Source organism: Giraffa tippelskirchi, chromosome 3 (assembly GCF_054371585.1).
Source record: "Giraffa tippelskirchi isolate mGirTip1 chromosome 3, T2T-mGirTip1v1.2.pri, whole genome shotgun sequence".
In the NCBI taxonomy this organism is placed as follows: Eukaryota; Metazoa; Chordata; class Mammalia; order Artiodactyla; family Giraffidae; genus Giraffa; species Giraffa tippelskirchi.
Genome location: NC_137277.1, coordinates 13,513,962 through 13,537,828, shown reverse-complemented (window position 1 = coordinate 13,537,828; position 23,867 = coordinate 13,513,962). Strand labels below are relative to the sequence as shown.

General features: G+C 39.9%; 1 protein-coding gene across 11 annotated transcripts in view; it reads right to left on the bottom strand.

Moving 5' to 3' along the window:
• The window catches only part of EFCAB3 (EF-hand calcium binding domain 3), a 349,923-nt gene that overhangs the window by 292,249 nt on the left and 33,807 nt on the right, over window positions 1–23,867 (bottom strand). For all 11 annotated transcript variants that reach the window (XM_081576514.1, XM_081576515.1, XM_081576519.1 and 8 more), the window contains exons 9-10: window positions 10,616–10,759; window positions 6,956–7,027 (exon numbers count right to left, since the gene is read on the bottom strand). Coding sequence is in view for 5 of the 11 variants with exons in the window: in XM_081576510.1 (XP_081432636.1) it covers window positions 6,956–7,027; window positions 10,616–10,759 (216 nt within the window). In the remaining 6 variants the exon portion in view is untranslated. The remainder of the gene's footprint in view (window positions 1–6,955; window positions 7,028–10,615; window positions 10,760–23,867) is intronic.

Sequence of the window (23,867 nt, the reverse complement as noted above, 5' to 3'; positions counted from 1 at the left end):
TTCTGGATCAGGAAGATCTGCTGGAGAAGGGATAGACTACCCACTCCAATATTCTTGGACTTCCCTTGTGGCTCAGCTAGTAAAGAATCCGATTGCAATGCGGGAGACCCTGGGTTCAATCCCTGGGTTGGAAGATTCCCTGGAGAAGGGAAAGGCTACCCACTCCAGTATTCTGGCCTGGAGAATTCCATGGACTGTATAGTCCATGGGGTCGAAAAGAGTCAGACACAACTGAGCGACTTTCACATTCACGTTCACCCAACTCTACATGGTTTACAAAATATCTAAAATATGAGGACAGTTGTTGTTGCTAGTCACTAAGTCGTGTCTGACTCTTTTGCAACCCCATGGACTAAAGACCACCAGGCTCCTCTGTCCATGGGATTTCCGGCAAAGATATTGGAGTGGATTGCCATTTTTTTCTCCAGGGGATATTCCTGATCCAGGGATCGAACTCACAGCTCCTGCTTGGTAGGTGGATTCTTTACCACTGAGCTACCTGGGAAGCCCAAATATGATGATATAAGAAGGCAAAAAGAAAAGGATAGAAAATCTATACATGTTAACACTAATTAAAAGAAAGCTGAAGTAGTTTTATTAATATTTTAAAAAGTAAATTGCAGAGCAAAGAAAATTACCATTGATTACATACACATTATATAATGATAAAAGAGCCAGTTTGCCAAGAAGATACAACTATCCTAAATGTGAATGAAACTAACAGAGCTTCAAGATGCATGAATCAAAGCCCAACAAAAATGAAAGGAGAAATAAACAAATCCACAATTATATATTTCAATACTATTCTCCTTTCACAGTAACAGAACTAATAGAAAATCAGCAAAGATTCAGAAAAAGTTATAAATGATGAGAATCATGCATGGGAGTGAGTATGTGATTATCAGTAATATCTATGCAGGCAAAGAAAAATAAACATAAAACTTGTATACCAGAGACAAAATTAGAATTCAAAATAAACTTTGAAACTTTCAGGTAATGATGGCAAATTGAACAGCTTTCAAAAATCCCATTATAATTATTCTTAAAATATCATAAATCCATAAGAAGAAGAACAGGAAAAGAAACAACTGCATGAACTTAGTAGATGGGGAAAGGCTGAATCCTAAACCAGAAGGAAAAAGCCAACAACCCAATTCATAACACAAAACCTCCAAAGGCTCATAAATTAGTGGCATCAAGTTACTCCTGAAAGTGAAGGAAAGAGTAAAATTGGAAATAAACGATTGTTTAAAAGTCTGTTTAAGCAGTAATCAGATATCTAGATAACCTTCACTGCTACTGCTAAGTCACTTCAGTCGTGTCCGACTCTGTGCGACCCCATAGACAGCAGCCCACCAGGCTCCCCTGTCCCTGGGATTCTCCAGGCAAGAATACTGGAGTGGGTTGCCATTGCCTTCTCCAGATAACCTTCACACAGTCATATATTTTCTCATGGCCATGTACTGATCTCCTCCCACTCCAGCAGAAGACTAACAATACACCAGAGAGGGTTAAACACAAGGTCTCTGGGTTAGGGAATACAAAACATAGAGGAGAGTAAGGGTATTATCTGGATAATGAAAAGGGAGGGTTACATGACAATTTCCACTGAATAAAAAGAACTCCAGTTCTTTTGTCTCATTAAACACCTGAAACTCTGGCAAGAAAACTTACAGCCTCCAAGAAGGAAACTAGAAGCTGCTTCTTTGAAAACACTGACCATCTTAAAAGGAAAAAGACCCTAAAGATGGTGATATCAAGGGTCTTCGAGGTAAAAATTCAACCAGAGTGCCTACAGCATGATGCCCTGACCTCAGCAGTATTGGCATTTGGGAACACATAATTCCTCACTCTTGCCTGGAAAATCCCATAGACGGAGAAGCCTGGTAGGCTACAGTCGATGGAGTTGCAAAGAGTCGGACATGACTGAGCGACTTCATTTCACTTCAATTCTTATTAAGGTGGCGGGGGGTGGGGGTGGGGTGGCGTGTAGTCCCATGCATTGTAGGATATCTAGAAATGTGTGCAGGGACTTCCCTGAAGGTCCAGTGGACTTTGAAGACTTTGCAAGACTCTGAACTTCCAAAGCAGGGGGCATGGGTTCAATTGCAGATCAGGGAACTAGGATCCCACATGCCACACAGCCAAAAAAAAAAAAGAGTACAAGTGCATACAAAGAATGTCACCCATATCAGTAAACAAAAGATGTTCATGCCATCAAGCCATCAGCCACTGCAGTCACCCCCATGGTGCATCCTGAGTGGGTTCAGGATGGAGAAAAACAGAATATTGGCTCTACATAGTTAAAGGGCATATCAAAGGAATAATTTCATTAAGCCCAGACTCTTCCATCTTCCCATACATAGAAAAGCAGTAGACTCATTAACTTTAGATGTCTGGATTTTCTTTAATGAGCAGTAATGTTTTGATATTTGATTACATGAATTCTATAGGAGTTTTGCAAAAACTCCTATATATCCTGGCTCCTCCCTTATCTCTTTGGAACAGTCCCTCAGAGCTTTCTGAGAGGCTGTATCCCAGGCTTAAGTCCTCATTAATGCCCCAAATAAAACACAATTCTCAACTTGCAGGTTGTGCTTTTTTTTTTTTAAGTCAACAGAAGCATCCCTGGCCTCTAATCACTCAATGCCAGTAACACATGTTTTAATGACCAAAAAGCATCTCCACATGTTGCCAAATGTTCCTGTGGGAGAGTGATAACCAAAATCACTTCCGGTTAAGAACCACTCCTCTCGAGTGTTCAGTCCATAGTCAACTACTTCTACTTCCAGTCTCAGAGTTTCCAAACAGCTTTTGAGTTCATCATTCTCAAACATAAACAGACAACAATAAAATTGAAAGAGACGCGTGTACCCCAATGTTCATCGCAGCACTGTTTACAATAGCCAGGACATGGAAGCAACCTAGATGTCCATCAGCAGACGAATGGATAAGGAAGCTGTGGTACATATACACAATGGAATATTACTCAGCCATTAAAAAAAATACATTTGAATCGGTTCTACTGAGATGGATGAAACTGGAGCCCATTATACAGAGTGAAGTAAGCCAGAAAGAAAAACAACAATACAGTATACTAATGCATATATATGGAATTTGAAAGATGGTAACGATAACCCTATATGCGAGACAGAATAAGAGACACAGATGCATAGAACAATTTTGTGGACTCTGAGGGAGAAGGTGAGGGTGGGACATTCTGGGGGAATAGCATTGAAACATGTATATTATCATATGTGAAAGAGAACACCATTCCATGTTCGATGCATGAGACAAGGGCTCAGGGCCGGGGCAATGGGATGACCCAGAGGGATGGGATGGGGAGGGAGGTGGGTGGAGGGTCCAGGAAGGGGAACACATGTAAACCCATGGCTGATTCATGTCAATGTATGGCAAAAACTATTACAATATTGTAAAGTAATTAGCCCCCAACTAAAATAAATAAATTTATAAAAAAAATTAAAAAAAACAAAAAAAACAGACAACCAAACATCACCAGACATTTGGAGAATGCCTCTAAAATGAAGGCCAAATAAGATAAAAATAACTTGGAGAAAACAATATGAATGAAAAAGAAAAATTTTAAAACATCATCCTTAGCACAACAGAAGATATTATGTTCATGGAACAATAGGAATATCCATATAACAAGAAGATGTCAAAAGAACATATTTTCAGAACGGAAAAAAAATTCTTGGAAATCTTAAAAGTACAAATGAAAGCGTAAACATATGAGTTGGAAGATAAAGTTAAGTACATCTCACCAAAAAATAACAGAGAAAAAGATTTTTTTTAAAAAAAAGGAGAATCCATTCAGGATGTCAGGTATCCAAGTAATAAAAGTTTCAGAGAGAAAAGGAAATCAGCAACAAATTGCTTAAATTTCCCAGAATCACATTATACTGTACCCAACACAACTGTTGCCAAAACAATCTATTTCAAGGCACATAATCATGAAACTTCAGAACACTAAAGGTAAAGAAATTATTCTATAAAATCTCAAAGAAAAAATCAGTTACATACAAAAAGTCAGGAATCAAAAGAACTGTGGATTTGACAGCAACACTGAAAACTGGAAAACAGAAAAATTCTAAGGAAATTTATTTCCAACCTAGAATTCTATACTTAAACTGCCAATCAAACATGAGTACAGAATCTGATACAGGGGAAAGAAGTGAAAAATCTTCCAGAATGTTAACAAAGAGAGATTCCAGGAATATGCTGCTACTGCTGCTGCTAAGTCACTTTAGTCGTGTCCGACTCTGTGCGACCCCATAGACGGCAGCCCACCAGGCTCCCCCGTCCATGGGATTCTCCAGGCAAGAACACTGAAGTGGGTTGCCATTTCTTTCTCCAATGCGTGAAAGTGAAGGCGCTCAGTCGTTTCCGACTCTTAGTGACCCCATGGACTGCAGCATGTCAGCCTTCCCTGTCTATCACCAACTTCCAGAGCTTGCTCAAACTCATGTCCATCAGGTCCGTGATGCCATCCAACAATCTCATTCTCTGTCATCCCCTTCCCCTCCCACCTTCAATCTTTCCCAGCATCAGGGTCTTTCCAATGAGTCAGTGCTTTGCATCAGGTGACCAAGTACTGGGGTTCAGTTTCAGCATCAGTTCTTCCAATGAATATTCAGGACTGATTTCCTTTAGGATTGACTGGTTGGACTTCCTTGCAGTCCAAGGGACTTTCAAGAGTCTTCTCCAACACCACAGTTCAAAAGCACCAATTCTTCTGCGCTCAGCTTTCTTTATAGTCCAACTCTCACATCCATACATGACTAGTGGAAAAACCATAGCTTTGACTAGATGGACCATTGTCAGCAAAGTAATGCCTCTGCTTTTTAATATGCTGTCTAGGTTGGTCACAGCTTTTCTTCCAAGGAGCAAGCATCTTTCCAATTTCATGGCTGCAGTCACCATCTGCAGTGATTTTGGAGTCCAAGAAAACCAAGTCTGTCACTGTTTCCATTGTTTCCCCACTTATTTGCCATGAAGTGGTGGGACAGGATGCCACGATCTTCATTTTTTGAATGTTAAGTTTTAAGTCAACTTTTTCAGTGTCGTCTTTCACTTTCATCAAGAGGCTCTTTAGTTCCTCTTCACTTTCTGCCATAACCCTGGTGTCATCTGCACATCTGAGGTTATTGATATTTCTCCCGCAGTCCTGATTCCAGCTGTGCTTCATCCAACCCAGCACTTTGTATGATGTATTCTGCATATAAGTTAAATAAGCAGGGTGACAATATACAGCCTTGACATATTCCTTTCCCGATTTGGAACCAGTCTATTGTTCCATGTCCAGTTCTAACTGTTGCTTCTTGACCTGCATACAGATTTCTCAGGAGGCAGTTAAGGTGGTCTGGTAATCCCATCTCTTTAAGAATTTTCTACAATTTGTTGTGATCTACACAAAGACTTTAGCGTAGTCAATGAAGCAGAAGTAGATGTTTTTTTCTGGAATTCTCTTGCTTTTTCTATGATCCAATGGATGTTGGCAATTTGATCTCTGGTTCCTCTGCCTTTTCTAAATCCACCTTGAACATCTGGAAGTTCTTGGTTCACGTACTGTTGAAGCCTTGCTTGGAGAATTTTCAGCATTACTTTGCTAGTGTGTGAGATGAGTGCAATTGTGAGGTAGTTAGAACATTCTTTCGCATTGCCTTTCTTTGGGATTGGCATGAAAACTGACCTTTTCCAGTCCTGTGGCCACTGCTGAGTTTTCCAAATGTGCTGACATATTGAGTGCAGCACTTTAACAGCATCATCTATTAGGATTTGAAATAGCTTAGCTCAGCTGGAATGCCATCACCTCCACTAGCTTTGTTCGTAGTGATGCTTCCTAAGGCCCACTTGACTTTGCACTCCAGGCTGTCTGGCTCTAGATGAGTAATTGCCCATTTGTGGTTATCTGGGTCATGAATATCTTTTTTGTATAGTTCTTCTGTGTATTCTTGCTACCTCTTCTTAATAGGTCCAGGAAGAGTAGGTGGTTGTGGTGTAGACAGGGAAAATGAAACAGAACTAAATTCTTATTTTCAATAGTAAAACCAAATGAGGCTCTGTGGGACTCCCAGGCATGGAGGCCCTTGTGTTCCCCGTTTCTCACAGGCAAGACTCCAGCCTCCGTGACCTACCCTGAAACCTAGACAGTGTATTAAAAAGCAGAGACATTACTTTGCTGACAAAGGTCTGTATAGTCTAAGCTATGGTTTTTCCAGTAATCATGTACGGATGTGAGAGCAAAAGGCTGAGTGCCAAAGAATTGATGCCTTCAAACTGTGATGCTGGAAAAGACTTTTGAGAGTCCCTTGGACAGCAAGGAGATCAAACCAGTCAATCCTAAAGAAAATCAACCTTGAATATTCACTGGAAGAAGTGATGCTGAAGCTGAAGCTCCAGTACTTGGTCATCTGATGCGAAGCACTGACTCAAGGGAAAAGACCCTGATGCTGGGGAAGATAGAAGGCAGGAGGAGAAGGGGACAAAAGAGGATGAGATTGTTGGATGGTGTCATGGATTTGATGGACATGAGTTTGAGCAAACTTCGGGAGATGGTGAAGGACATGGAAGTCTGGTATGCTGCAGTTCATGGGGCTGCAAAGAGTTGGACATGACTGAGTGATTGAATAACAATCAAGGGAGAAGCAGCCAAGTAACTATCAGAGGCAAGACTAAAGGGATCATAGAAACTCATCAAGATTAGGAGACCAACCACCTGAGACAAGGTTAAGGGAGTGCGAGCCCTGCTGGTATTTGTTGCTCAGTCGCTAAGTCCAGGCCTCCCTGGGTACTATATTAATTTTCATCTCTCTGATTTAAGAGAGTAAAGGGTTTAAAGAAGTCTTTCAAAACTCATAGAATAAAATCTATAAATTAGTACTTAAAGACAATTTATAAACAAAACTTGCTATAGCAACAAGAGATCACTTACAAATATTCTCATAATCTTGCCGTAGTTCATCCAAAGTAAATATAATATCCCCAATATCCACCATTTGATTACCTGTAATACAAAGAATTTCTGAGTTTAGATACTGTATTTCCTTTTGAACACAATATAGCTGCTATCTTATTCTAAAATTAAAACACCACATAAATATGTGCAAGTAGGAACAAAAGGCCAGCTATTATGGGCTTTGAACAATATCTGGAATTATGAATTAGTAATTCAGTATACACTGAAACATAAGACTTCATTAATATGACAAAATGAAGAAATCTTGTTCTTCCTGACTGGGGGAGATGGAATAAGGAGTGAGAATTATTAATTCTTTCAACACTGTTTCAGCAGTTAATATCTGCCACATTCACTGTGCTATATACTGAGGATACAATATTGAGCAAAAGTAGACATGATATCTGCTCTTCTGATGCTTAACTAGTCTTAATTAATACACAAACCTTAATCAAACAGTTTAAAATGTAAATTACAACTGAGATCAATCCTGTGAAAGTGTACAATATGAGAATATGACATTGTCAGAGAGGTCAGAGAAACATCTCTAAGAAACAGAGTATAGTTTAGATTTAAAGTATTAAGCAGGACCCTGAGGAAACCATAATTTAAAAAGATATATGTACCCCAATGTTCATTGCAGCACTACTTACAATAGTAGTAAAACATAGAAACAACCTAGATGTCCATCAACAGATGAACGGATGAAGAAGTTGTGGTACATATACACAATGGAATATTATTCAGCTATTAAAAGGAATGCACTTGTGTTGGCTCACATGACGTGGACAAATCTAGAGCCTATTATATAAAATGAAGTAAGTCAGAAAGATAAAAATAAATATTGTATACTAATACATACATATGCAATCTAGAACGCAGATGAACGTATACGCAGGGTAACGGTGGAGATGCAGACATAGAGAACAGACTTGTGGACATGGGGTGAAAGAAAGCGTGGGACAAATGGAGAGAGTAGCATGGAAACATTTACATTACCATATGTAAAACAGATAGCCAGTGGGAATTTGCTGTCTGACTCAGGGAGCTCAAACCTGTGCTCTGTGACAACCTAGAGAGGTGGGGTGGGGTGGGAGGTGGGAGGGAGGTTAAAGGGAGTAGATATATGTATACTTATGGCTGATTCATGTTGATGTATGGCAGGCACCAATACAATATTATAAAGCAATTATCTTTCAATTAAAAATAAATAATTTTAAAAAATAAATAAATAATTCCCTGATAGTTCAGTTGGTAAAGAATCCGCCTGCAATGCAGGAGACCACAGTTTGATTCCTGGGTCAGGAAGATCCGCTGGAGAAGGGATAGGCTACCCATTCCAGTATTCTTGGCCTTCCCTTGTGGCTCAGCTGGTAAAAATCTTCCTGCAATGTGGGAGACCTGGGTTCGATCCCTGGATTGGGTAGATCTCCTGGAGAAGGGAAAGGCTACCCACTCCAGTATTCTGGCCTGGAGAATTCCATGGACTGTATAGTCCATGGGGTCACAAAGAGTCAGACATGACAGAGCGGCTTTCACTTTCACTTTTCAAATATAAACAGGAATAACTAGGAGGAGAGGAATATTCCAGGAAAAGAACATAATATGTGTAATGACTGAGGCAGGAGGAGAGCAGTATAAGGTTGAAACTCTAAAAAGGCACAGACAGTAAGGGAGAATGTGGTCTGAGATAAAGCTAAGATCAAGGTAAAGGCTAGACTTTGCAAAGCCTTGTACATTAAAGAAGTATTATTAGATTTTATACAAAGAAGGTAACATGACCAGATGTTTCTTTTGAAAAGATCTTTCTGGTTACAGTGTAAAGAGAGCTTAAGACTGGATATGGGTGAAAGTGAAAAGTGAAAGTTGCTCAGTCATGTCCACCTCTTTGTGACTCCATGGAATTCTCTAGGCCAGAATACTGGAGTAGGTAGCCTTTCCCTTCTCAAGGGGAGCTTCCCAACCCAGGGATTAAACCCAGGTCTCCTGCATTGCAGGCAGATTCTTTACCAGCTGAGCCACAAGGGAAGGCCAAGAATACTGGAGTGGGTAGCCTATCCCTTCTCCAGCAGATCTTCCAGACCCAGGAATCGAACCGGGGTCTCCTGCATTGCAGGCAGCTTCTTTACCAACTGAGCTATCAGGGAAGCCCGGATATGAGTAGACTTGTTAGAATATGGGTAGACTTCCAATTGTCCTAAGAAAAAATGAAGTAATGCTAGAAAACAGAAAGATTTAAGAGATATGTAGGATTTTAAAATAATAGTACTTCATAATAATTTCACAAGGAAAACATAGAAAACATAGCTGTCAAGGATGATTCTTAGGTTTCTGCTTCACATTTCTTGGGCCTGTTCTAGGTGCCAAACAGTGATAAATTTTTATATCTACATCCTACAATAATGCAATGAAATTAGTGTTATTTGTCTAATCCATGTCTCCAAATAAAATGGGTGACCTAGAAGCCCAGAGTAGAATTTCATAAGCCAAAAAGCAAAGCACTGCAGTCGTTTCATATATGATCTCTGTTGCTCCTGGTAGAGCATGCCCTGAAGGCTATTTAATAACACGACTTGAGACTAGTCTTTAAAATTTCTATTTATATACATCTTCATGCTCTAATTCATCTCTCTCCACTCATGTCTATTACCCAAGAGCCCACCATAAATGATTACCTACTGAAACTGCATGCAGCCTGCTTCTACCTCCAGACTACATTTCACCAACCAAAGGCCCACTATAAAGCCACCACTACCAAATGACAAAATCCAGTAGAATCTCACCAGAAAGAATACCATGTCTGATTATTTTCCTGCCACATTTACACAAACTGTTCCCTCAGTCTAAAAAGTTTCACCCTCCACCACCATCTGCAACTAACTCCTACAAATCCTTCAACATTTAGCTCAGACATCACCTCCTCTAATACTCTTTCTCTAGTGCTTCCAATATGCATATATACACTCTATAATAGCATTTGCTACATATATTATCATAATTTTCAGCTTATTTGCCTTTTTATACATCAGAATGCAAGCTCCTTCAGAACAATAAATATGCTTTATTCATCTGTGTATCACCTACCAAAGTTTCAGGCACAGTAGATATTAAATGACTATCTGACTCATTAAATGAATGGATATATCAATTAATCAATCACTAATCAATCCATTATTATAGGACATCTCTTGGTCACATGTAAACACCTAATATAAAACATATGCTAAATATACTGTTTAAAGAGAATGTAATTGTATAGCACAGGAAGATTTTGTAATCAAAGCTACAAAACAAAGTTGGAAATTTAAGAAATTTAGGTCTCCTAACTTGTGGAGTCAATCTCTTGATACCACAGAAACTACCTCTCCACAAAGACAAGAAATGACTATTGGAAAAGAGAGATAACATCGAAAAGAAAAAAATTCCATTTTTCTCGTATATTTTTGCCAAACATACCAAAATAAAACAATTAGAAATTTCTCACTTAATTTTTCTAGACCATCTTTTATCATAGACACCAGTAAGCAGTGTCATGGCAAAGGGCAAGAATCAAGTAGGAAAAGGAGAAGTAAAGGATGAGTCAGAAAAATTGGTAGCCAAGACAGAAATACATATACATCGATTCAAATAACTCACTGTTGATATCAGCATATTTTATCACTTCCTGCAAAGTTTCAGGGACTACCAAGATATCCATGCTATCCAACACTTCATCCACTTCAGAAGCTGAAACTCGACCACCTTTTATCCTGTGAAAAATCTTCAAGGCATTCTGAAATGCTGCAAAAGTACAATAAACAAAGAAATTACTGTATGATGACAATCAACATCTTTCGCTGGAAGAGCAGATTTTGATCTGTGAAAAGTAAATTAAGGGATTTCTAAAAATTTACCTGAAAGTAGGCATTTGCCCAATTCTAGCCATATTCTTAGTATAAAATGTAATGCTTGCTATTATACTATTATACTGCTAAAATAATATTATCAATAATAGCTGGTTTTTACTGAATGTCTATGTGCCAGTAACTGTGCTAAAAATCATGGGCTATATAAATCCATTATCACCATCAGCCTATAAAATAAAATTTTTCATTACCCCTACATTACAGATAAGGAAACTAAGGCTCAGAAAGTCCCTTATGATTGCACTGTAAGTATATGGAAAAAACAGAATTCTAATCCAAAATGTTCGCTCTTAATCATTATACTATACTCACCTATTAGTTAAAACTTTTAGCTATAACAATTTCTTACCAGTAGTATAATCTACAATAGCAAGACACCTTAATCCAAAGTTGGGGGCAGTTATTAATTACTTTAAAGTGTAATTTAGGAAAGATACTGTAAAAGAGAGAAGAATGGTGTAAATACAGAATTTTTCTTCAGATTTTTTTATATACTACAAAGAATTTGACAATGGTTTAACCACTATTAAAATGTCCATTTATCCATAGAAACTTAACTGTCCTTGATATCAAAAGTGAACTGGGAAGAACATGGTTAAAAGAAAGTAAACATAATAATGAAGAGAATTTTCTCCCAAAAGAAGGCTTCCTTAAAAGCTAAACAGTTATCTGTATCCAAATGCTACATTTAAGATATTTAAGTGTAATTTAGACCACTGTATCCCTTAATTTATCTTGATAAGGAAACACAATTCAAATAATTCCAGAGTGCAAACAACTTTGTAGTCAGACTAGATTTCCTTGGAATTCAGCATATAGTAAACAATGATCTGCAAGTCCTTAGATAAGCACAGTAGAAGAGGAAGAACTGAGCACTATTCATTCAGCTAGTAGTTATTAATCAAGTGAGCAAAAACAGCAGAGGAAGGAGAACAAGATGGCGGAGGAGTAGGTGGACCCTGGAGTACACTTCTCTCCAAGGATACATCAGGAATACACCTTCAGACACAGAAGTGCGTGCAGAACACTAGCTGAGAGCAGACAGGAGTACCTGACCAGTGGAAAAGAATATATAGAACCATGCAAAACTCGGTAGGAGGAAGGATCTAGGGGGGAAAACAGGAGTGTTAGCAGGACTGGACCTGCCTTCAGCAAGTGGGGGAACTGAAGCAGGGGTCTGATCCCCACAGTGGGGCAATTGTCTGAGTCAGGGAAGAAAGATTTAAGGCTGAGAGTGAAACAGCTGATCTGTGGCAGCCTAAATGGAATGACAATCAGAAGGTCCTTGCCACAGCCATACACACCCCAGACAGGAACGCTGGTCTCCTGGAAGGCGCAGCAGCTGGGAGCTGGAGTTTATAGAGATTGTGGAGCAATCCCAGGGCCAAGGGCTGCTATTGACTTCGGAGAGACAGACTGAGAGGATGTGAGGGAGATCGCGGTGGGAAATGCTGGTGGAGGAAAGCGAGGCAACCATGGAAGCAAGGCGATACTGCTGAGTCATGTGTAGGTGGTGGAGCCATCATCATAGCCTCTCTCTCCCCACACGCCAGCACTGGCAGCTGAACCATAGAGAGGCTTGGCCCATCAAATGCCTGATGCACTGAACTACAAAGTAGGACCCCAGCCAGGGGGGCCCCTCTATGTGCCTGACATGCCAAACAACAGAGAAGGACCCCAAGCAAGGGAGCCCTCTAAGTGCCTGAATGGGCGGAGCTACAGAGAAAGACTGACCAAAGAGGCCTTCTGATTGCCAGCTACAAGAGGCTCGGAAAAAAAGACTCTGATAGGGCCATAACTCCTGCAGCAGAGGCAGTCCATGTCCCTGCACACTTGGTGCCGCCAGGGTCCCTGCAAGCCAAGCAGCTGTACCACCTTCACTCTCAAGTCTCATTGGGGCAGAGCTACCACGGGCAAAAAAAAAAGTCTTGCATCTATGCACGCAGAGTCGCTTCGGTCATGTTCAACTCTTTGCAACCCTGCAGACTGTGGCCTGCCAGGCTTCTCTGTCAGGATGGTGGGGTTCTTAGGCAAGAATACTGGAGCATATTGGGCCAATACTGGTTGCCATACCCTTCTAGAGCACTATATTTCCTGCTTCCCTAGCCACCAACCCCCCTGAGTACCTAGTGCTGCCAGAACTCCTGTGACCCAAGCAGCTGCACCACCTCCACACCTAGCCTTCACGGATGCAAACCCAAGCCCTCCAGGGCAGCCTCAGGAGCTAAACCCCAGCAGATGACCCACATGTAGAGGTGGAAATAAAACCACAACTGAAACCCAGGGGCAGTGTGGCTAAGGAATAAGACCCCAAACCTTCCCACCATCTGTACAAGCTGCAGATTAAATCCACAAGATCAACTAAGCAGACTCTGTTTCAATGGAATATATAAAAGGCCATTGAGAGCTCCCATAAAAAATAATGCACTAGTTCTGATAGCTGTGGACATTGGAAGCAAGAACACACAGGAGTAGGACCAGATTAGAATCTGAGTTGCCCCCACTGCAGGTCCATAGATCAGCATAGTGTCGGAGGGCATCCTAGGGAGGTAAGGCGGACTGTGACTCCCAGCAAGGGAAAGGACTCTGACAGCAGTGGCTCAAGAAAAACATTTATTATTCTTATTTTTTTTACTTTTTCTGTAGATACTTGTGGACTTTGTTTTCTTTTTTTTCCCCTTTTTTCCTTCCTCTGTTGTAGTTGTTGATTTTATTGGCACTAAGAAATCCAATTAAGCTTTTGAGCTTTTTTTTTTCTCAGTCTCATTTTTTATTGTTGTCATAAACCTCTGCCTCTATGTCGGGTTTTTGCAGTTCTGTGGAGTTTTCCTCCTTTTTTTTGTTTTCTCTTTTTTTAATTTTAATTTTTTAAACCCATTATTATTTTTTCTACATTTATTCCTTTGTTTGCTTTTCCTGTTTTTTCCCCTTGCAGTTAATCTTTAACTTATATAAATCTTCTTTATCTACCTCTATTTAACTTTGCATATCTATTCTTTCTTTCTTTTCTTTCTCTCATTCCCTCTCAACATATTTGTTAGTTTTATTTTCATTGCTTTATTCCCCAGTTGGCACCTTGCTTTAGTTTTGTTTTTGAATTTGTACTTGTTAGTTTTGTTCTTAACTGGTAAATATAATTTTTTATTTCCTTTGTTCACCAGATCAGTCTACTGTACTTTATTTTTGTTGGACTGTTTTCACTTTGCTCATGGGTGTATATGTATATGTGTATATTCCATTATTTTAATTATTATTTGCTTGATTTTGTAACTGCCATTCGTCTGGGGTTTATCTTTGGTTTCTTGTTTTTGGATATTTGCTTTAATCTCACCTAATGCCATAACAAACCACTTGTGGAATCTTCATTCCTGACCACAGATCAAGCCCTGGGCCTTTGGAGTAGGAGCACTGACTCCAAGACCTAGACTACCCAAGAACTAACCCTAGGGAGTATCAAACAGTGAGAACTCACACAAAGGAAACCACTGGAATACAAGACCCGGCATCACCCAACCACCAGTAGCACCCTGTTCAGGACGCCTCATCTAAACAACAAACAAAGCAAAAATACAAACCCAATCATCAGCAGACAGGATTACCACACCTCACTTAGCCTTTCCCATCAGAGGAAAAACAAACAAACAAACAAAAACTCAGCACAAATCTCACCCTATACGAAGCTCACACAAACCACAGGACCAATCTTAGAAGCACAGAAACCAAAAGGAAGAAAGAATTCAACCTTCTTCAAGGAAAGAATTCAACTTTCCTTGAAGCCTGGGAAAGGAGACCTCAAACACAATAACCTAAAAAATAATAATAATAATGAAAAGGCAGAGAAATATGGCACAAATGAAAGAACAAACTAGAAGCACTGAAGTCCAAATAAATGAGGAAGTAGGCAAACTACCTGAAAAAGAATTCAGAATAATGATAGTAAAGATGATCAAAAAACTTGAAAACAAAATGGAGAAACTGCAAGAATCAATTAACAAAGACCTAGAAGAATTAAAACAATAAACATATAGAGACAAACAACACAATTACTGAAATTAAAAACACTCTAGAAGGAATCAATAGCAGAATATCTGAAGCAGAACGAATCAGTGAGATGGAAGATAAAATGGTAGAAATAACTTCTGAAGTGCAGAATAAAGTAAAAAGAATGAAAAGAGCCGAGGACAATCTCAGAGACCTCTGGAACCATATCAAACACACCAACATTCAAATTATAGGGGTCCCAGAAGAAGAGAAAAAGAAAAGGTATGAGAAAATTTTTGAAGAGATTATGGTTGAAAACTTCCCCAACATGGAAAAGGAAATAGTCAATGAAGTCCAAGAGGCACAAAGAGTCCCATACAGAATAAGCCCAAGGAAAAACACACCAAGACACATACTAATCAAACTAACAAAAACTAAACACAAAGTAAGAATATTAAGGAGATGAGGGCTAAGATGGCGGAGGAATAGGACAGGGAGACCACTCTCTCCCCCACAAATTTATCGAAAGAACATATGAACGCTGAGCAAACTTCACAAAACAACTTCTGAACGCTGGCAGAGGACATCAGGCATCCAGAAAAACAGCGCATTATCTTCGAAAGGAGGTAGGAGAAAATATAAAAGATAAAAAGAGAGGCAAAAGAGTTAGGCATGGAGACCCGTCCCGGGGAGGGAGTCGTGAAAGAGGAGAAGTTTCCAAACACCAGGAAACCCGCTCACCGGCGGGTTTGGGGGAAGATTTCGAATCTCGGAGGGCAACATAACCGGGAGAAAAAAATAAATAAAACCCACAGATTACGTGCCTAAAGGCAACTCCCAGCAAAGAACCCCAGACACTCGCATCCGCCACCAGCAAGTGGGGGCTGAACGGAGAAGAGCAGGCAGCACTGCTTAGGGTAAGGACCGGGCCGAATGCCCTGAGGGCAATCTGAGGGGGCTAACGTGAGATAGTAATCTAAACTGTGGGACAGCCAGAGAGAGAGAACTATCCCTCGAAAAGCCCAACTCTAAGGCACTGTCGGCCCGCTAACAGAACAAAGGACTGAGCAATACCAGAGGAGAGCTAGCCGGCTGCGGACCACCCCATCCCCCGCCGGACACAGCGGGCAGGTGGGACCAGCCAGAGCCGGAAAGGGGCAAACTCGGCCCCAGAGAAGGCACCCCCTACCAAACTGCAAACAGGCTTCCAGTTTCTAAGCAAAGACTGCCTGAGATCCCGGAGGGTTGCCAGCCGCCAGGAGGGTCGCCAGCCGCCGGGAGGGTCGCAGCCAGAGACCAGCTCCCCAGAACTAACACAAAGCACACCGCAGCCGGGTGCGCCCATAAACCAAGGCGGGGAACAGGGAGGTGATAAGCCACACTGCCTCAACAAGGGAGAGTGCGCTCACCAAACTCCTGGCTGCCTGAGCTGCTCTGATGGCTATCGGCACAAACCGCGGGCCCAACCGAGTATGCGCCTTTGTGGAGTACCCGGGAACCTGAACCTGAGCGGCTTAGACCCGGGAAGTGCACGCATCTCAGGGCCCACTCCCCAGCCGAGTAACCTGAAGCCTGAGCAGGGTAGACTGGGAAAGCACACACGCCGTGAGTGGGGGCGAACCCAGTGCGGCGGAGACACTGCGAGCTCTCCACACACACGCCAGTGATATAGGTTTGCAGTGTTCCTCCCTCCCCACAGCACGACTGAACAAGCGAACCTAAAGAGACCACCTCCACCCCTTCGTGGCAGGGCGGAAATTAGACACTGAGGAGACCTGCAAACAGAAGCCAAATAAACAGAGGGAAGTGCTTTGGAAGTGACAGGCCAACAAATTAAAATCCCTGTAGTTATCACCAACTGCATTAAAGGGGCCTATAGATCTTGAAAAGTATAAGCAGGAACAAGGATCTATCTGAAACTGAACAGACCTCACACTGCTCACAACAGCTCCAGAGAAAGTCCTGGATATATTTTTACTATTATCTTTTTTTTTCCTTTTTAATTAAAAAAAATTTTTTTTGTTACTTTTTTCTTTAAGTCCTATATTACATCTTTAATTTTCATTTTTATAACCCACTATTACCTTGCAAAAAAAAAAACCCTATTTTTAAAGCAAACTGCATACATATATTGTATACTTCTTGTGATTTTGTTTTTTTTTTTATATTGTATTTTTTTAAGAGTCTAACCTCTACTCTAGATTTTTAATCTTTGTTTTACATATTTGATATCAATTTTGTACATTTAAGAACCCAATCTTTAGTACCCATTTTTACTCAGGAGTGTGATTACTGGCTTGATTACTCTCTCCCCCTATTGACGCTCTTTCTTCTCCCCCAGGGAACCTCTATCTCCCACCCTCCTCCTTCTCTTCTCAACCCTGTGAAACTCTGAGGGTGTTCTGGGCACCGGAGAACACTTTGGGAACAGAATACTGCCCAGATCTCTCTCTCCCCTCTCGATTCCTCCCTTTCTACTCATGCTCACCTCTATTACCTTCCTCCCCCCTCTCTATGTATCTCTGTGAACCTCTCTGAGGGTTCCAGACTGTGGAAAGCACAGAGGGAAATGCTTACTGGCTAGACTTCTCTCTCCACGTTTGAGTCCCCCTCTTCCCCTCCTGGTCACCTCAAACCCCCCCCCCACTTCATCTCTCCATGTAACTCAGTGAACCTCTCTGGGTATCCCTCACTGTGGAGAATTTTTTCACCATTAACCTAAAAGTTTTATTATCGATGCTGTATGGATGGAGAAGTCTTGAGGCTACTGCCAGAATAAGACTGAAAGCCAGAGGAAACATTAATTAATAACAGATCATCCAAAAGCCTCCACATATACACTGAAACCAAGCTCCACCCAAGAGCCAATAAGTTTCAGAGTAAGACATACCACACAAATTCTCCAGCAACACAGGAACATAGCCCTGAGCATCAATATACAGGCTGCCCAGAGGCATACCAAATCCATAGACATCTCAAAACTCAATACTGGACACTCCACTGCACTCTAGAGAGAAGAGATCCAGCTACACCCACCAGAACACCGACACAAGCTCCCCCAACCAGGAAACCTTGACAAGCCACTCGTTCAAACGCACCCACAGTGAGGAACCTCCACAATAAAGAGGAACTTCAATCTACCAGAATACAGAAAGGCCACGCCAAACACAGCAATCTAAACAAGATGAAAAGGCAGAGAAATACTCAGCAAGTAAAGGAAAATGATAAATGCCCACCAAACCAAACAAAAGAGGAGGAGATAGGGAATCTATCTGAAAAAGAATTTAGAATAATGATAATAAAAATGATCTAAAATCTTGAAAAAAAATGGAGTTACAGATAAATAGCCTGGAGACAAGGATTGAGAAGATGCAAGAAATATTTATCAAGGACCTAGAAGAAATAAAAAGGAGTCAATATATAATGAATAATGAAATAAAGGAGATAAAAGACACTCTGGAGGGAACCAACAGTAGAATAATGGAGGCAGAGGATAGGATAAGTGAGGTAGAAGATAGAATGGTGGAAATAAACGAAGCAGAGAGCAGAAAAGAAAAAAGAATCAAAAGAAATGAGGAAAACCTCAGGGACCTCTGGGACAATATGAAACGCCCCAACATTCGAATCATAGGAGTCCCAGAAGAAGAAGATAAAAGGAAAGGCCATGAAAAAATACTCGAGGAGATAATAGTTGAAAATTTCCCTAAAATGGGGAAGGAAATAGTCACAGAAGTCCAAGAAACCCAGAGAGTCCCAAACAGGATAAACCCAAGGCGAAACACCCCAAGACACATATTAATCAAATTAACAAAGATCAAACACAAAGAACAAATATTAAAAGCAGCAAGGGAAAAACAACAAATAACACACAAGGGGATCCCCATAAGGATAACAGCTGATCTTTCAAGATTCTTCAGGCTAGAAGGGAATGGCAGGACATACTTAAAGTAATGAAAGAGAATAATCTACAACCCAGATTACTGTACCCAGCAAGGATCTCATTCAGATATGAAGGAGAACTCAAAAGCTTTACAGACAAACAAGAGCTGAGGGAATTCAGCACCACCAAACCAGCTCTCCAACAAATGCTAAAGGATCTTCTCTAAACAGGAAACACAGAAAGGATGTTTAAACATGAACTCAAAACAACAAAGTAAATGGCAACGGGATCATACTTATCAATAATTACCTTAAATGTAAATGAGTTGAATGCCCCAACCAAAAGATAAAGACTGGCTGAATGGATACAAAAACAAGACCCCTATATATGCCGTCTACAAGAGAGCCACCTCAAAACTAGGGACACATACAGACTGAAAGTGAAGGGATGGAAAAACATATTTCATGCAAATGGAGACCAAAAGAAAGCAGGAGTCGCAATACTCATTTCAGATAAAATATACTTTAAAATAAAGGCTGTGAAAAGAGACAAAGAAGGACACTACATAATGATCAAAGGATCAATCCAAGAAGAAGATATAACAATTATAAATATATATGCACCCAACATAGGAGCACCACAATATATAAGGCAAATACTAACAAGTATGAAAGGGGAAATTAACAATAACACAATAATAGTGGGAGACTTTAATACTCCACTCACACATATGGATAGATCAACTAAACAGAAAATTAACAAGGAAACACAAACTTTAAATGATACAACAGACAAGTTAGATTTCATTGATATTTACAGGACTTTCCACCCCAAAACAATCAATTTCACCTTTTTCTCAAGTGCACACGGAACTTTCTCCAGGATAGATCACATCCTGGGCCATAAATCTAGCCTTGGTAAATTCCAAAAAACTGAAATCTCCCCAGTCATCTTCTCTGACCACAATGCAGTAAGATTAGACTTTAATTACAGGAAAAAAACTATTAAAAATTCCAACATATGGAGGCTAAACAACACGCTTCTGAATAACCGACAAATCACAGAAGAAATCAAATTATGCATAGAAATGAATGAAAATGAAAACACAACAACCCAAAACCTATAGGACACTGTAAAAGCAATGCTAAGGGGAAGGTTCATAGCAATACAGGTGTACCTCAAGAAACAAGAAAAAAATCAAATAAATAACCTAACTCTACACCTAAAGCAACTAGAGAAGGAAGAAATGAAGAACCCCAGGGTTAGTAGAAGGAAAGAAATCTTAAAAATTAGGGCAGAAATAAATGTTAAAGAAACAAAAGAGACCATAGCAAAAATCAACAAAACTAAAAGCTGGTTTTTCGAGAAGATAAACAAAATTGACAAGCCATTAGCCAGACTTATCAAGAAACAAAGGGAGAAGAATCAGATCAACAAAATTAGAAATGAAAATGGAGAGATCACAACAGACTACACAGAAATACAAAGGATCATAAGAGACTACTACCAACAGCTATATGCCAATACAATGGACAACTTGGAAGAAATGGACAAATTCTTAGAAAAGTATAACTTTCCAAAACTGAACCAGGAAGAAATAGAAGATCTTAACAGACCCATCACAAGCACGGAAATTGAAACTGTAATCAAAAATCTTCCAGCAAACAAAAGCCCAGGACCAGACGGCTTCACAGAGGAATTCTACCAAAAATTTAGAGAAGAACTAACACCTATCCTACTCAAACTCTTCCAGAAAATTGCAGAACATGGTAAACTTCCAAACTCATTCTATGAGGCCACCATCACCCTAATTCCAAAACCAGACAAAGATGCCACAAAAAAAGAAAACTACAGGCCAATATCACTGATGAACATAGATGCAAAAATCCTTAATAAAATTCTAGCAAACAGAATCCAACATCATATTAAAAAGATCATACATCATGACCAAGTGGGCTTTATCCCAGGAATGCAAGGTTTTTTTAACATCCACAAATCAATCAATGTAATACACCACATTAACAAATTGAAAGATAAAAACCATGATTATCTCAATAGATGCAGAAAAAGCCTTTGACAAAATTCAACATCCATTTATGATAAAAACCCTCCAGAAAACAGGAATAGAAGGAACATACCTCAACATAATAAAAGCTACATATGACAAATCCACAGCAAACATTATCCTCAATGGTGAAAAATTGAAAGCATTTCCCCTAAAGTCAGGAACAAGGCAAGGGTGCCCACTCTCACCACTACTATTCAACATAGTTTTGGAAGTTTTGGCCACAGCAATCAGGGCGGAAAAAGAAATAAAAGGAATACAGATAGGAAAAGAACAAGTAAAACTCTCACTGTTTGCAGATGACAGTATCCTCTACATAGAAAACTCTAAAGATTCTACCAGAAAATTACTAGAGCTAAGCAATGAATATAGTAAAGTTGCAGGATATAAAATTAACACACAGAAATCCCTTGCATTCCTATACACCAATAATGAGAAAACAGAAAGAGAAATTAAGGAAACAATACCATTCACCATTGCAACAAAAAGAATAAAATACTTAGGAATATATCTACCTAAAGAAACAAAAGACTTATATAAAGAAAACTATAAAACACTGATGAAAGAAATCAAAGAGGGCACAAACAGATGGAGAAATATACCATGTGCATGGGTTGGAAGAATTAATCTAGTGAAAATGAGTATACTACCCAAAGCAATCTATAGATTCAATGCAATCCCTATGAAGCTACCAATGGTATTTTTCACAGAACTAGAACAAATCATTTCACAATTTGTATGGAAATATAAGAAACCTCGAATAGCCAAAGCAATCTTGAGAAAGAAGAATGAAACTGGAGGAATCAACCTGCCTGACTTCAGGCTCTACTACAAAGCCACAGTCATCAAGACAGTATGGTACTGGCACAAAGATAGAAAGATAGATCAATGGAACAAAATAGAAAGCCCAGAGATAAACCCACGCACATATGGACACCTTATCTTCGACAAAGGAGGCAAGAATATACAATGGAGAAAAGACAATCTCTTTAACAAGTGGTGCTGGGAAAACTGGTCAACCACTTGTAAAAGAATGAAACTAGAACACTTTCTAACACCATACACAAAAATAAACTCTTTAACAAGTGGTGCTGGGAAAACTGGTCAACCACTTGTAAAAGAATGAAACTAGAACACTTTCTAACACCATACACAAAAATAAACTCAAGATGGATTAAAGATCTAAACGTAAGACCAGAAACTATAAAACTCCTAGAGGAAAACATAGGCAAAACACTCTCCGACATAAATCACAGCAGGATCCTCCATGACCCACCTCCCAGAATATTGGAAATAAAAGCAAAAATAAATAAATGGGACCTAATTAAAATTAAAAGCTTTTGCACAACAAAGGAAACTATAAGCAAGGTGAAAAGACAGCCTTCAGAATGGGAGAAAATAATAGCAAACGAAGCAATAGACAAACAGTTAATCTCAAAGATATACAAGCAACTCCTGCAGCTGAATTCCAGAAAAATAAACGAACCAATCAAAAAATGGGCCAAAGAACTAAACAGACATTTCTCCAAAGAAGACATACAGATGGATAACAAACACATGAAAAGATGCTCAACATCACTCATTATTAGAGAAATGCAAATCAAAACCACAATGAGGTACCATTTCACACCAGTCAGAATGGCTGCTATCCAAAAGTCTACAAGCAATAAATGCTGGATAGGGTGTGGAGAAAAGGGAACCCTCTTACACTGTTGGTGGGAATGCAAACTAGTAGAGCCACCATGGAGAACAGTGTGGAGATTCCTTAAAAAACTGGAAATAGAACTGCCATATGATCCAGCAATCCCACTGCTGGGCATACACACCGAGGAAACCAGAATTGAAAGAGACGCGTGTACCCCAATGTTCATCACAGCACTGTTTATAATAGCCAGGACATGGAAGCAACCTAGATGTCCATCAGCAGATGAATGGATAAGGAAGCTGTGGTACATATACACAATGGAATATTACTCAGCCATTAAAAAGAATACATTTGAGTCGGTTCTATTGAGATGGATGAAACTGGAGCCCATTATACAGAGTGAAGTAAGCCAGAAAGAAAAACACTAATACAGTATGCTGCTGCTGCTAAGTCGCTTCAGTCGTGTCCGACTCTGTGCGACCCCATAGACGGCAGCCCATCAGGCTCCCCCGTCCCTGGGATTCTCCAGGCAAGAATACTGGAAGGGGTTGCCATTTCCTTCTCCGGTGCATGAAAGGGAAAAGTGAAAGTGAAGTCGCTCCGTCATGTCCGACTCTTAGCGACGCCATGGACTGTAGCCTACCAGGCTCCTCCATCCATGGGATTTTCCAGGCAAGAGTACTGGAGTGGGGTGCCATTGCCTTCTCCGACAGTATACAATATACAGTATACAGTATTAATACAGTATACTAATGCATATATATGGAATTTGCAAGATGGTAACGATAACCCTATATGCGAGACAGAATAAGAGACACAGATGCATAGAACAGTCTTATGGACTCTGAGGGAGAAGGTGAGGGTGGGACATTCTGGGACAATAGCATTGAAACATGTATATTATCATATGTGAAACAGAACACCATTCCAGGTTCAATGCATGAGACAAATGCTCAGGGCTGGGGCAATGGGATGACCCAGAGGGATGGGATGGGGAGGGAGGTGGGAGGGGGGTTCAGGATGGGGAACACATGTAAACCCATGGCTGATTCATGTCAATGTATGGCTAAAACCACTACAATATTGTAAAGTAATTAGCCCCCAACTAAAATATATAAATTTATTTAAATAAATAAATTAAATTAAATTAAAATTGTCCCAAAAAACAAAACAAAACAAAAATTACGGCTTCATATGGTAGCCATTTAATAACATTTATTACATTAATGAATAAGTAAACTTTAAAGAGTTTTTCTTGCCTCTTGTTTGCTTACTCAGGAATATTGACTATCACATTCATGTATCCTTGATTCTAAGAAAATACAGTTTGGCTGACAATAAATATATATAATCTCAATATATGTAATCTTGTATAAGCACAGAAACTTGATCTTGCCTAAGGAAAAAACAAA